Source organism: Nelumbo nucifera, chromosome 2 (genome assembly GCF_055504915.1).
Source record: "Nelumbo nucifera cultivar China Antique chromosome 2, China Antique-T2T, whole genome shotgun sequence".
Classification (NCBI taxonomy): Eukaryota; Viridiplantae; Streptophyta; class Magnoliopsida; order Proteales; family Nelumbonaceae; genus Nelumbo; species Nelumbo nucifera.
The window spans coordinates 79221119-79235365 of NC_142650.1; the positions used below are offsets into that span (position 1 = coordinate 79221119).

The window sequence follows — 14247 nt, forward strand, 5'->3', positions numbered from 1 at the left end:
GTGATCCATTGAAGCAAAATATAGAGCCATGTCCTCATTGTGTAGTGAGATTATTTGGCTCTAGTTACTCCTACATGATCTTAATATTGCTTAGTCCTTTTTTGTTCCTTTATTGGTTGGCAATCTAAGCGCAATCAAAATTGCTTCTAATCCTGTCTTCCATGAAAAGATAAAGCACATTGGAGTGGATTGTCATTTTATAAGATATCTCTTTACTACCGACAACATTTTATTGCCTCATATCCTCTACTCTTCAATTGACAAATATTTTCACAAAGGCTATGATTAGGGCTCGACATCCCTTTCTAATAGACAAATTGATGGTAACGCCATCAAGTTGAGGAGTCTAGAGACAGAGATAGTGAGGGCTGAATTATGATTTTGCTTTCTTTCTGTAATATTCATTTTCTATTCTTTTTACCTTGTACATTACTTATTGTATTATAAGTATAAAAGTGTCCATTTACATCTTTTAATATAAATAGCCTCTTCTGGGTGTGGTCGACACATTAGACACACCCCAAATCTGTTGTGTTCTCTCTTGTACGAACTGCACTAACACTTGAGGGATAAAATGAGTGAAGATTGCTATTGATTCCATTATATGCCAACTCATGAGCCACCTTATTCCCATCTTTTATGAGAATGATATCTTGGGATTGACAAGCTTGATGATGTCCACTATAATATGCCAAGCATCCTTGCTATAATCAAAAGATTTCTTGTTTATGGCACTTACTATTGCTCCACAATCGCTTTCAATGATCAGGTTAGAAATCTCCAATTCTTTTGTTGTCAAACAACATTCTCCAATTGCAAAACCTTACAAAAACTTTTGCATATTGTGGTGAGGCAGCAGTATAAGGACCATATTTGCATAACAAAAAATAGCCCCAATATCTGTCTTACAATACAAAGGTCCCCATTCATGTCAAATTAGGAAGAACATAGCATAAGCATTTGATATTACATAGCAAGAAAGGCCATAACTTTGTGCTTGGTGGTCAGATTAGGGTGATATTTTTTATTTAATTTTGGGGCAACTTTTTGTGATTTATGCACTTCATGGGCTGAAGGCACCTTAGCTTACCCATTTTACCAAAAATTCCTTTTTGCCTCAATATAATTTTTAGCTTATTTTATAAAAGATTAAAAACAAAAATAAAAGTTATAAATTAAACATATATATATATATATATATTATTTTATATATTTCGAAAACCATATTATTTAATCTATATACAATAAAACATATATACACTACCAATGTTTAGAAAGCTGGACCAGATCGGCTAATACTATAGTTAAACCATGACCCAACCTTTTCTCCCAAAAATTGGCCAAAACCGTCCACCTAGCTGGTCCAACCTAGGAACCAATGGACTAGTCCTAGTTTTGTGTAACCACTCATCTTTTTTAATTATCACTTTCAAATTACCTTGTATGTAATCTTTTGGAGGCTATAACTTTGCACTTAGTTGTCCTATTTGGGCAATTTTTTTTTTCTTTTTTGTATTTTGGGTAACTTTTTGCTATCTGCTTGTTCCAAAGTGCGGAAGGCACCTTACCCTACTATTTTTGCCAAGAAACACCTTTTTTGGCCTCAAATCCTTATTTTTATATTAAAAAAATTCAAAGTAGAATAAAAGATACATGTTATAGTAGGATATAATTGTATATTTGTATAAATGTATATAATTAATATTATAGTAGGATATTTTTGTATATATGTATATATGTATATATATATATATATATATATAATATTATGTCATCATGGTTCAACCTTGGTTGAACTACTAACTCATGATCCTCTCTTTTTTCTAGTTCAATGCCTGATCTGATTCTTTGAACATTATACACTACTAGTAACAAGTCATGGATGACCTATTTGATCCGAATGGTTAAATTGTTGATAGTAAAAGAAAACTGAGATCCACAAATTTTAAGGTTAAACCTAGGTTTTGTGTTCAGGTCTGTTCAGGGTCCGGATCCTTATCAAAGCCACAAATTTTAGGGTTGGGCCTAGGCCTAGTATTTTAAACCCACCTTGGGCTGACCTGGCCCGCAAATATGTATATTATAAATAATGTATACTTATGTACATATAGCATTTCATATTATATAATCTATTTTATACGTAAATATTATAATATGATATTCAAATTTGGTTGGTTTTTCGACCCCGAACCCGAACCCGAACCCGACCCTGTCCGAGTCCAGTCCATTATCACCACTATCTCTAGCGCGAAAATTTCCCTCTTCTCCGTCAAATTTCCTCCCTCCTCATTTCTTTCATTCTGTCAAGAACACAAGAACCTATTGCTCGAGCTTGCAAACATCTCCCCCTCTCTCACTCTATGAATGAACCCTAGGTTGTTGAAACACCGTTGAACTCCTATCCTGTAGTCTCTTCTATCTCTCAATCTTTCAGATCAACAAACCCTTCCTTTGCTATAACCATCATCGATTGTAGTCCCTGCACATCTTCTATTTGAACTTCAGATGTCGTTCTCAAGATAAGTCGAGACATCCCAATGAATGTTAACATCAGAAACGTGACCAAAGAGAGCACTATTCCGATCAATAGAGGTCCTCTTGAAAGGGAGCCAAAAGACCCAATCCGTTGTCGTTCAGTCGTATTTGCCTTTCTGTGAAGAGATCTTTCCATTAACGCCATTATTAGTTAATCAATCCACTATGTTTTAGCATTTGAGTCAGCCTCTCCACTTTAACATCGATTTAATCCTTGAAGGCTATAGTAGAGCTTATGCAAGATGAGGACCATTGGAGCCCATATTTTGATTTTATGAAGTTATTATTCTCAAGTGAATTGGGTTTATCAAAATAGTGCGTGTTCTCCATTTCTGGTAAAACTAATATTTATTGTTTTTCCTTTGGACTTCTGCTTTGCCGTTGTTTTGTTGTACTTGGATGAAAATTTCATTGTTCTAGCAAGTTGAATCACTTGAATGATTAAAAGAAAATCTCTTCCTGTTTCTCTGAAACTTCTGTGCATATTTTGTGAATATATTCTAAATTAAGATTGCTTGGGAAGTCAAGTTTGCTCGGTGGATTTAGATTCTCTATAAAGGTGCTTGATTAAGAATTCTTTTTTAAATTCACTTTGGGGTAAGGCTTGCTCCAGTCTTCTTGTTTTTGTCTATTCGGACTATTTAAGTAATTCCAATTAGTTGATGTTTTGACATCTTGCAGAGCTTAGCAAAATAGCTCGGATTTTGCTTCATGGATTAGTTTCACATCATGCTCTACAGGGTGGATAATCTATCCTTTGGACATGAATTTTTTTCCATCAGGTATTTGGTTAAACTTTAACTTTCAAGTCAAAAAGTGACCTATTGTATTTAAGTAATTCCAATTAGTTGAAAAGGAGATCCTAGGCATTCAATTGTGGGTTTAAGTGGAATTTAAAATTCATAGGGGTTAGACATTTGAATTTAGATGGAAGTAGAATTCAATTCTATTTCCACTCCAGATGTAACTAACAAGGAAAGGTACTTCAAATCCAAGATATGCAAAGGGTACAAGTGATTACCTGCATTTATCTTATCCATTGATTTCATCACATTCTCATCTAGCTCAATGTCCACAAAAAGAAATAAACTTATAAATTGAGATCATCTATTTATGACGATTTTCATTGGAATATTGGACCACACCCATGACCCATCATTGAATGGAGCTTCTCAAAAAATCAATCAAATAGCATATGAAGATATTGAAGCCGTGTTGCATAGATTAATTTTCAATTACTCATAGCTGTCGGATCTTCTAGCTTGACTTCAAGGCTTTGTGTTAGGTGGGACCAATTGAAAATACACGGAGATAGATATTGTGTCATTTTCTCCTATGTGATTTCTCTTATTCTCCCATAATCAACTTTCCAGCACCCTAAGTTGTTGCCATTAGCAGCCACAAAAGCTAATAGAATGTCTACAACTAGGGTGCTGGAAAGTTGATTACTTGATGCTTATTAAATAAGGCATTGTGATTACTTGATGCTTATTAAATAAGGCATTGCCAGAGGCATTGATATTTCAAAAGATATATTGTATCTAATTACACCTGTCCCCTGGTTCAGTTTGCATTAGGTAGATCTTTTTCTACAAGGTTTTCTCTAAATCCTAGTTTGCTTTATGCGGGCAATTGCTCATTTTAATTCTGATTTGTCACTTTTCTATCTTGATTTCATTTTTTATGTGTCCTTACAAGAAATTTGCCTTTCTTATGAGAAAGTATATTCTTATAAGTCATAACTAATCTCTTTTTGCTGTGTCTTTTTGATGTGCTTGCCCAAATAGATGTGGTTACTTCAGACATATCCATTTACATGTTCCTTATCCTTATTTTGAAGACATGGAAGGAATTTTTGGGCACTATACTCACAAATCGGACCAACCTAGGGAGTGGTAAAAGAGAGAGGGAAAGAAAACTCGAATCGTTTGATCAGGTTGGTTTTCTTGCCCCAATGTATTTCTGATTTTACTCCCAAATGGTGGTTCTGAATGCATGAACCTTGTTTTCTTATGCTTCTTTGTGGAAAATGACATGTTCCCTTCCTAACTGGTGAGGCATATAGGAGCCTGAAAGGGGTAAGGTGACTTGAGATCAGTCATTTATGGTTGATTTTTGAATTAGTTATATTTTATTGATGGTTCACTTGTGGTTGAGTGAAAGGAGTTTTTGATAAATCTAGATTTCTAAGAAGTGGAAGTAAAGGTATGCTCTTTGATAAATCTAGATCAGTCATTTATGCTTGATGATTATCATTCTAAAAACTTAGGTGAAGCCTTTATGAGAAGAAGCAAATAGCCATACAAGTGAATAACAATACATAGACCACTATTACTTTTATCCTTTAAAAGACATAACCACATGGAAACCTTGTAGAGAATAGCTTGAAGGAGTTAAACCTTTCTTGATCCACTTGGTAAAAAAGTTAAATCCCATCATTTAGCCTTCATGTCTATGTAGGGATAAAATCAGATGAACTGTAAGGCTGAGGATTAAGTGCAGGAGACATAGGTCTATTCTAGTGAAGAGTTAAGTTCCTCTGCATCATATCCTAGTATTTACATGGGTCAGTAATTTTTTGATTTTAGTGCCACAACATACCATTCTTGAAGTTAAATATTGTGCAAAGAGAGCTACTGGATAGGTACCTTTGTTAATTCCATGCTTGGTGCTAGATAATCTGTGGGATGCCTACAACTAGTTAGATTTGTACCCATTTGTCATGTCTATGATGTATATAGATTGCTTTATTATCTTTAGCCTCACTTCTATGATAACTGGGTAGATTCTTTAATAGCTGGTGCATACTGGTATTTAGGTTCTGCACCTTAAGTCATTTATATGATGCATAATAGTATTTTTTGTGTAATTGGTTCAATTTCAAAAAGTTGTCTATTGGTATTTATGATCTTTAACCTCTGTTGGTAGTGCAGAGTGAAGAAGTCCTTTGTTAAATTATTTGTTCTTATCTGTGAAGTTACTGCTTATGATCGTGATAAACAAAAGATTCTGCCATTCTAGGTAATATGACTAACCACACTAGTTATGATGCCATAGGCATGCAATATAACTAAGCAGAGCTGTCACAGTGATAAGTTTTAGGCTTGTTGAAGTGGTTGAACTGAATGGCTTGTTGCTTTATCTTATTGCGTATAAATTACATAAGTTGCACGTTTTTTAACAGCTGAAGCAGAATTTGCATTGGTCATTATATTCTTAAATGTTTTATTATCTAATTATTTTAAAGACTAAAATAAAATTCATTAAAAGGAAAAAATATAACCTAGATAAGTTTTAAGGCAACACTTCCAGGCAAACTAAGGAATTACAATTTTCCCAGTAACAATTCAAAATAAACTAAGTTACAATCTTAAAACTCCAAACTTCCCCAAGAATACCCCAAAGAGCCTAATCAATAACTTGACAAAATTCTGGAAATCAAGAATAGGAGATGCCCAAACAGCCATGATACCAAGACACCATCATCAACTTAGTTTTCATCATTCTCCCCCTTCTTGAGAACTCTTCAACAACCTTCCTTCACTCTCCATCAAAACTTTCTTCTTCCCACCCTTTTCCTTCCAAACCTCATCCCCTTCCCCAACTGCTTTCTTTTGTTATATTCTTCCCTTTTATTTTTTTTTCTAAGTGTTCAATTACCTTCTTCACCGCCCATTCCCTTCTCAAAAGAAAAAAAAAGTGCTGAGACTTTCCCCTTCTCAGTGTTATTTTCCCCTGAAACCTCTTTAACTCCTCTCTCTATTGACTCCCCTCCCCTCCCTCCTTTCTTTTTCATCCTTGACCCGGACTTCCATGTCCACAAATTTTTCAGTCGCCAAACACATTTAATTAGAAATTCAAAATTTATCTTGCATTTTGTCATTGTATATTGGATTTTATGACTTGGCTTACTTTACATTTTTTCATTGCATATTGCACATTAATTAGATCAACAAAGTAATCAATATTCTAATTTTATTTTTGGTTTTTCTTTGTAGGTTAAACATGCAATGAGTGACTCTCAAAGCATGGCTGAAGACAATGGATAATTCTTTTATATTTAAAATTTCTCTCTTTTTTTAAGGTCATATAGACTTCAATATGTATTAAGGAAAATTTGACATTTGTAATACATTTTAAACAATGATGTATTCAAATTATACATGGCATGTAATTTCTTATCACAATAATATAATCATTTTCTAGAAATTATACAATTTCCATGTGTTATATGAATGAAACATGTATTGCTTTAAACTAAGTGGTGGTTCCAATTGTTGCTATTTTTTTTGCTACTTTAATTGGAATATAGCCACTGTTTTTCAAAAATATAAAAAAAAACCGTATTTATAGATTAAAGTAATTAGCTACGATTTTGTAAGAAATTGTGGTTATAGATTTCAGTTTTTAGCCGTGGTTTGTTAAAGACCGTAGCTAAAGATTAAAGCAATTAGCTATGATTTTGTAAGAAACCATGGTTATAGAATGCATCTTTCAGCTACGGTTTATCAAAAAAGTAGTAGTTATAGGTTAAGTATTTAGCTTCGATTTTGGCAAAAAAAAAAAGGAAAAGAAAAATCATGGTTATAAATTGGTAAATTACCTACAGTTTTGTAATAAATCGTGGCTATAAACAAAAAACTTTAGCTACGGTTTTGTGAAAATCTGTAGTTTTAAATTTGGATATATAGCTACAAAAAATTTAAACTGTAATTATATGCATCTTTTAGTTACGGTTTAGCCCATGGGTAAAAGGCTTATATGGTTTGCATTGTCCTAAATAGATATCGTAACTATAGATGGACTATCACCACAAATTAATTAAACTGTAGCTATAGGCTATAGCCACGCGAACACAGGCTATGGCTTTTTATCTATAACTAAACCATAATTATAAGTCTCTCTAGTTATGGTTTTTATGACCTTTAATTACGATTTTGTCCATAGGTAAAGGTCATATTTCTTGTAGTGATAGCATAAGCATTCGTTCTTACGAAATATTATTGTCATGACGGCTCTACTAGAGGAGCAGAAAGGTGAGAGATACCTATAGGACTGCAAGAATGTATGGAACAAAATAAAAGAAAAAGGAAAAATAATCTTCCTCATGATGTTTCACTAGTTAAGCTTGCAGCTTGCTTAAAATGCAACATATGCTGCCTGTTATATCACATAGTTAAGAGAAACCCAGAAACATGGTTACATAATTTTCTCCCTTGTGAGACCATAGGTATTGGAATATTAAGAAAAATTTTATTCCACAATGATTATAGTACCATTTTTATTTAATAGTGGAAAACAGGAAGGATTTCTCCAGTTTCATAATAAAAAATAGGTGAGCTTTATATACCGTGGTAAATATGGTACAATATATATTATTCTCAAATCAAGAAAATAGGGGCACTTTTGCATGGACCGGAGTCACATCTAACAGCTGTAAATTTCTGCCGGCCAGAAAAAAAATAAAAAATATGGCCTCCACAGCCACCCAACTAAATCAGAAGCCTAACTTCAACCCCTAAGAACCTCCTTAGTGATTCATAATCTCTATTTTCTCTATTGAACCAATGATCCTCTTACATAGAGTTGGAAACATACTATCTATGTTCACTATTCCAAGACCTCTGTTGGCCAGAGCCGCTTCCATGTTGAGATCTCCTCCTCACAGTAAATTTTCCTGATTCCTCCATAAAACCCATCTGCTTCATTGCCTTCTTCTCGATGATCCTTCCTGCTTATGGCTGCTTGCCTCCACCGTGATCCAGGTGCGTACTGGTTGAACTCCAGAATGACAATATCTGTCAGCATTTCAGCATGAGTCTGTAAGAAGGACAATCAAATGTCCAGCCAATCAAGAGTTACAGTACTGGACAAATTAAGAAATCAGATCTTTTTTGTTTTTTAGAAAATAATGAAGAAAATTTTATTGATAGAAAAGAGGGTAAAATGACCAGAAACAAGAATATATAGAATAGGAGAGATCTTAGTCAAGAAGGAATTTATCTTTCGAGTAACTAGGCATATGCTGGGTGTTTGAGTTTTGACAATGGCATATTGTTTGATCTGCATATGGATCATAATTTGATAGTCATGCCTGGGAGAGATTTTTGTGCGTTAATTTGACTTGATTGAATAATCATAAGAATTATATCTGCTAGGTCTCTTCAGATGTCAGAAGAAAAGAATAAGAGAAAGCATTCCAGAAGAATGCCTGTGGATTGTGGAAGGATGCTTATAGGTAGACATTGATGAATGTTGGGTTCTTCCAACAGCCACATGTGCTGACATGTACTGGTTCACCATTGGTAGTCTAGAAACTACCAAAGAGTCACCAAGTTCTCCAAAGTAAATACATATAGGTCATGAGTCATAAAAACCAGGATCCTTGTTCCCCAAAAGTTACAAGGAATATATTATAGCAGTCATTGGAAATCTAACACCCCAAGCAATCTCTGGGGTGGCACTTTAGGAAATTCCTTTACCTGATCAAATTGAATCTTAGTTGATTTACCTTAACTGTATGGCGGCAAAGTCAAAGGTCTCCTTTAACTAGAGACCGTGTAGAGATATTTCTTCTCTAGATTATAGTTCAGTCCAAGAATTAAAGACTCAGCACTCATGTGGAATCCAACATCACTTGGACAAACAATGTAGCAATTATCCATCACCTGGAGCAAGAGCAACTAGGCCAGAACTTAAAATTCTTCTTCAGTCAATAGGGTTCTCTAAAACATTGGATGTGTATTCAATAAGCAATGAAAGAATGTTAAATTTTAGTTTACAAGAGTCTTTATTTTATCTCTAAAACATTGGATGTGTATTCGAAAAGCAAAAGCCCATTTCTACATGAATAAAGAACTAGAATTGAGAACTAAAGAGCCTTATAGGGAGCTAAAGTTAAAAAAAAAAAAAAATAAGAACAAGATACAGCCTATAAAAACTGCTTGGGTTTTCTTTTTTATAGTTTAATGGATAGACCAAGTGAAATTTTGTATCTGTATCCAAGGATCATGATTTCAAGCTACTTAGTTTATTGAAATAAGAACCAATTTTAATTTGCACTGTGATTCTTCCTCAAGTTGGATTGGGAGATTAAATGATACTAGTCTGGTAGTTTAACTGGCAAGGCCATCTGGTGAACAAGTGAAGATTGTCTATTCAGAGATAATAAGGGAAACATGGAAAATAAATTCCAGTCTGATCAGCCTTCAGTATTCTAGAATGGAACTTACAAAGTTGTTGGAGAGAGTTTTGAGGTATTGACTTTTGTCTAGTGGGGCAGTAGATAGAGAAGGAGATCCCTAAATAGTGGCTAGATGGTTTTGAAGACAGGGACCGGCCAAATTCGTCTGATGTAAATTAAATTACTGGATATTACAATAAATTGGTTGAGGAGTTTAACCATAAACAAACAAATTCTACATCACAGAAACATGTTTTCTAGTAAATCAATCCTGCACACTCAGTGAATAGATGTTTCTCACAGCACTAACTTACACTTAGGCTGTAAATGTTGCATAAAGAGAGGGTGCAACATTTAAATAACACTACAAATGTTGCACAAATAGGATGAAATATCTACAATCTCACAGTACCGCACAGTGTGCAACTTTTGTGGTACCACTACAACAAAACATGTTACTGTATCATAAAATTTTCATTAAAAATATCTTTGTATGCTGGAAACATCCTGTGCTTGTAAATTTTCTGTTTCTGAGGTCATTCTTCCACAGAAGTTTGTTGCTCATGGAAAATAGATCTAGCTGAAAGAAAAAGAAAAGGAACAGAAAATGGGAATTTTTTTATTATCTTACCACTGTAATAACAATGGCAGTGATTCTCATTCCCATCACAGGATTCCAGGTGACCTACCACACCATACCACCAACCTGAAACAAATATAGAACAAATCAACATGAGGAGAATGTTCATCCGTAGTAAGGTTCTATAACACCAAATCCGGTTAATGAATACAAACAGAAAATGAAGAAAGCTAGAGATTTCAAAAAGCACAGAAGGTTATGTCATAAGGAACATACCATATGGGAACTCCTTATTCCTTCTCCACTGAATCTCAATATGATCACCAGGATGTAAATCATGCAAACAGTCAGAAACATGAAGATCATGTGGACGAGTATCAACAGGTGGTGCTCTTAACCTATCCCACTGCACACCATCTTCAATCACAACTGTCCTCCGGCCATGTGGTGGGTATCTATAAAACAAAAGAACAACCTGGAAGGTCAAGATGCATCCATAACTCACCATAGACAACCATAGAGGCCAATGCCTTTAAATAAATTGATACTTGATATACACTTAACCAAGTCAAACCACTTGAAAACATGTAATTAATTTTCTTGTCTATAACCAAAAACAGCAAAAGGCTTTGAAGAATCAGAACCATGACAATTTGGACTTCTCTGCTACCTTGCTTGAAATGTGTCTGTGCGGCTATCATAGCTAAGCTCTGCATCGTAACATGACAGCATAAAACCAACATGCCCATGCTGCAAAAGAAGCACCAGAATGCTTTGGGTAAGCATTAAGCACAAGGCAACCTCATTGATAGCCACTAACCACACTAGAAACCTAAGATTAACAGCACCCAAATGAAAGAAAACAGAGAAAGAAAGAAAAAATCTGGGACAGTTAAAGCTCAAAGCCACACATACCCTTGCTAAACTGAAGCAATTAAAGCATAGATTTATTAAAAGATACTTAAAAAATTGAGAAAAGAATCCAGATAATTCAGTAACAAGGGAAAACTGAATACAGATTAAAGAGAAACAATGTATTAATGCAATACCTCGCGGTTGTAGACCTGAGCAGGGAACCAGAACTTGCCACTCTCGAGAGCAAGGTACCAAGACATAACCGAGTCAACAGGCAAAGAACTTCTTGGCTTGTTACTGTTGTCGAGCTTCGACCTAATCCAGGGAAGAGGCCAAAAAGAAGACAGAGACCTGACGAAACCTTTCTGCTTGGTTCTATTCAACACGCCCAAATCCTTTCTGGAAGCAATATGCCACTGCCACTCGCGGTGAGCAGCACGGCCGATTACTCTACCCCATTTCTCCTTCATATGTCTCTCCCAAAGGTGGTCACTCCTGCATCTGTCCCTCAAAGAGATGCAAACTCCAGCCATGTTACGCAACCCAGATGGGGGAAGCCTCCCAAGAATGCATTCCAATGCCAATTCAGGCAAATCCAATACACACATCTTCTCTGTTTCCTCAACATTCTCTACTTGCAAACTAGTACTCTTCTTTAAAGACATCCTTGCTGGAATTTCAAATAAACCATCAGAAAGCTTACTTTTCCTCAACCAGGACACATGAAAAGAGAATAATTCCTTCCAGAACCAGAGCGAGAGCAATCTCATCTCACTCGCCCATGGTGCGAGAGGTTTGAGAGAAAGAGATTTGGAAAGAAGGAAGACAGAAAGGCAGGATATCAAGAAGAAAAGCATTAGATAAGCGTAGTTAGACTTGTCGAATCAAGTTTCTGGCTTTCTGCTTAATGATGAAAGAAGAGGACCCAGTTAAGAAAAACCAACCGGGATTGGGGACGATAACCATTTATAAGGGGAAAAAAAAACCCAGAAATCCCCTCCCTCTCCCTTCTAAAATATTATAAAAAAAGGTCCGCGAGAAGGAGGGCTTTGAACAAATTTATCAAGAAAATGGTCACTGTTGAACTCTGTTAGTGGGCCTTGTCCAAAATACTGTGTAAAGATGGATATCTCTTTATCACTGTATGCACCTTAGAGGACAAGGCTTTTATTGGAAATTATTAGATTAACCAACCCAAACTCCACAACTACCAAAAAGCTTCTCCTTTGATCAAGCATCTTGGTACAGTGAAGCCCATCGATGAAACCGTACAGACATCCAGGACAGCTGTTAGTCAGTGTAGGAAATAGACAAGGGATGAGATTTTACAGGATGAAGCCAAAGAACTCAAAGCAAATGAAGGCAGATCCTTATCATATGATAGGTTTCTGACACAATAAAATCTCAAGAGAAGATGTAGATGGATCCGGGGTCTAGACCCATACCCTCAAATCTCTGAATTTTGGAGAACAAAACATGGATCTTTGGAAAGAAAAGTTAAAATAGAGATGGGTAGCTGGCAATGGTCCCCGATTAGGTAAAACAATGAAAACCCAATTGAAAAGAAAGTCGCAGACGAAGGAAAAATGACAGAAGAATCTTGTGTGAAGAGGGAGTGGAGTTGATGAAGATGAAGATGAACGTGAAGTGGGTCCTCCTTCAGTTCATCAAAATCTCCATCAAAATCCAGAAACCTCCTCCCTCCTCCCCTCTGTCACTTTTTCTCTTGTTTCTCTCTCATCAATTGAGAAGAGGAACAAGAGAAAAAAGTAATCGAATAAATCAACCAACTCTGATCGGTGAAAGTTGTTAACAAATCTAAACGGGTATCAACCAACTCTGACCTCAAACCCACGAGCACGCACAACCTGATCTCTTTCTTTGCACCAAACTACTCCATCCACGTCCACACAACGCAAAATCCGGCCCACCAGAAAATGTAGCCATTGATATGATGTTTAGAATCATTACACGTGTTGGATTTTAATCACATTGATCAATTACATGAAAAAGTCACTTGCACATGTGTCTTTGAAAATAGTTTTTTTTTTTCTTATCAAAATCATTTTTCAACTTCTCCCACCGACTATAAAACTTGTTTTAAGTTTTAAAATAGGAGTTTATTTATACTCTTTATAAATAAAGAGGAAAGTATGGAGGTTTGCTACCGTGCAATGCATGTACACGCATGTTTGCAGCGCAATGAGGCGCTTTAGAGGTAACTTTGAAAAGTGATTGTTCAACTATTCGATCAGGTGTGGGCCGTGTGGCGCGATGTTTCAATGATCACGATTCGATCAGGTGTGATCAAGAGCCTTTTCTAAACCATCACCTTCCTCTTTGCTCCATGACTCTAGAAATTATTTAAAGAGTGTGAATCAAGCTAATGCACATACAAGCTTTTCGAAAATCACTTTTGTCTATCTCTGTTTGATATGCTATTGTCTCATAGAAGGTTTCTTCAGAGAATCTTCAACCTTGCTGGTTGCAGACTCTCACCCAAAGCTCTGTTGTATCCTGTGAATGGATTTGCTTGTAACCTAACAACACACTCGGTGGAACTGAGTGGGGGCAAATAACGTTCTAAATACAATATCTTCAGACACGCCTCAGAGCTTCTCCAAGTTTTAGTGATCCCAATTTCCCAACAACATCGTTGTGTTATTGGATGTAGATTATGGGAATACATTGTTGCCAAGGATCTTTTTGATATTTCCAACTACATAGGACGCAAGAACAACTTTTGAATGTTCTCCTTAAATGTTCATCAAACAAGAGACTTTGATTGGCAATATAAGAAATAGGTGTGATATTATCATATTCTTTGTATTCCCATTTGATGATAAGTTAGTAATTCGATGAGCCTCTTATTTTTAGTTCCAAGACTTGCAAACGGATCTTTCCCTAAAAAAAAGACTTGCAAATGGATTGAATCTAATTGGATTTACGTAGATCTTATCATATCCATCTCATTTATATCGGATTCGAATCAAATTGCTTTTGCAATAAAAATGATCAAAACATTATATATTAATAAGAAAAAGGGAAATTGTCTAAAACTCACCATGAGTTTTCAACGTTTCTCTTAAACTCA

The 14247-nt window shown here is 35.4% G+C and overlaps 1 protein-coding gene and 1 long non-coding RNA gene across 5 annotated transcripts; one reads left to right on the plus strand and one right to left on the minus strand.

The window, feature by feature from the left end:
• The first annotated feature begins 2274 nt into the window (after positions 1-2274).
• LOC104589530 (uncharacterized) lies at positions 2275-6752 on the plus strand. Of its 3 annotated transcripts, none has more exons than XR_016082258.1 (5): positions 2275-3094; positions 3217-3317; positions 4323-4471; positions 5469-5556; positions 6534-6752. It is a non-coding gene; the product is annotated as an uncharacterized LOC104589530 (long non-coding RNA). The 3 variants fall into 3 exon arrangements; XR_733971.3 differs by having other exon boundaries at positions 2275-2870; XR_733973.3 differs by lacking the exon at positions 5469-5556 and having other exon boundaries at positions 2275-2870.
• A 1100-nt stretch (positions 6753-7852) lies between these two features.
• Positions 7853-12890, minus strand: LOC104589531 (F-box protein At2g32560-like). Of its 2 annotated transcripts, none has more exons than XM_010247878.2 (5): positions 11348-12890; positions 10969-11048; positions 10575-10753; positions 10350-10424; positions 7853-8333 (listed from the first exon to the last, which is right to left on the minus strand). In XM_010247878.2, the coding sequence occupies exons 1-5, from the start codon at positions 12008-12010 to the stop codon at positions 8146-8148; spliced, it is 1185 nt and encodes a 394-aa protein (XP_010246180.1). In that variant the 5' UTR covers positions 12011-12890; the 3' UTR covers positions 7853-8145. The 2 variants fall into 2 exon arrangements, with proteins under 2 accessions (XP_010246180.1, XP_019051902.1); XM_019196357.2 differs by having other exon boundaries at positions 8133-8355.
• Between the last annotated feature and the right edge of the window lie 1357 nt (positions 12891-14247).

Coding starts and splice junctions, on each gene's coding strand:
- LOC104589531 (XM_010247878.2), bottom strand. CDS start 12,010: ATGCTTTTCTTCTTGATATCCTGCCTTTCTGTCTTCCTTCTTTCCAAA. Junction 11,049..11,347: donor CTCAGGTCTACAACCGCGAG/GTATTGCATTAA, acceptor CTTCTTTTGCAG/CATGGGCATGTTGGTTTTAT. Junction 8,334..10,349: donor CTGCCATTGTTATTACAGTG/GTAAGATAATAA, acceptor AAATGCTGACAG/ATATTGTCATTCTGGAGTTC.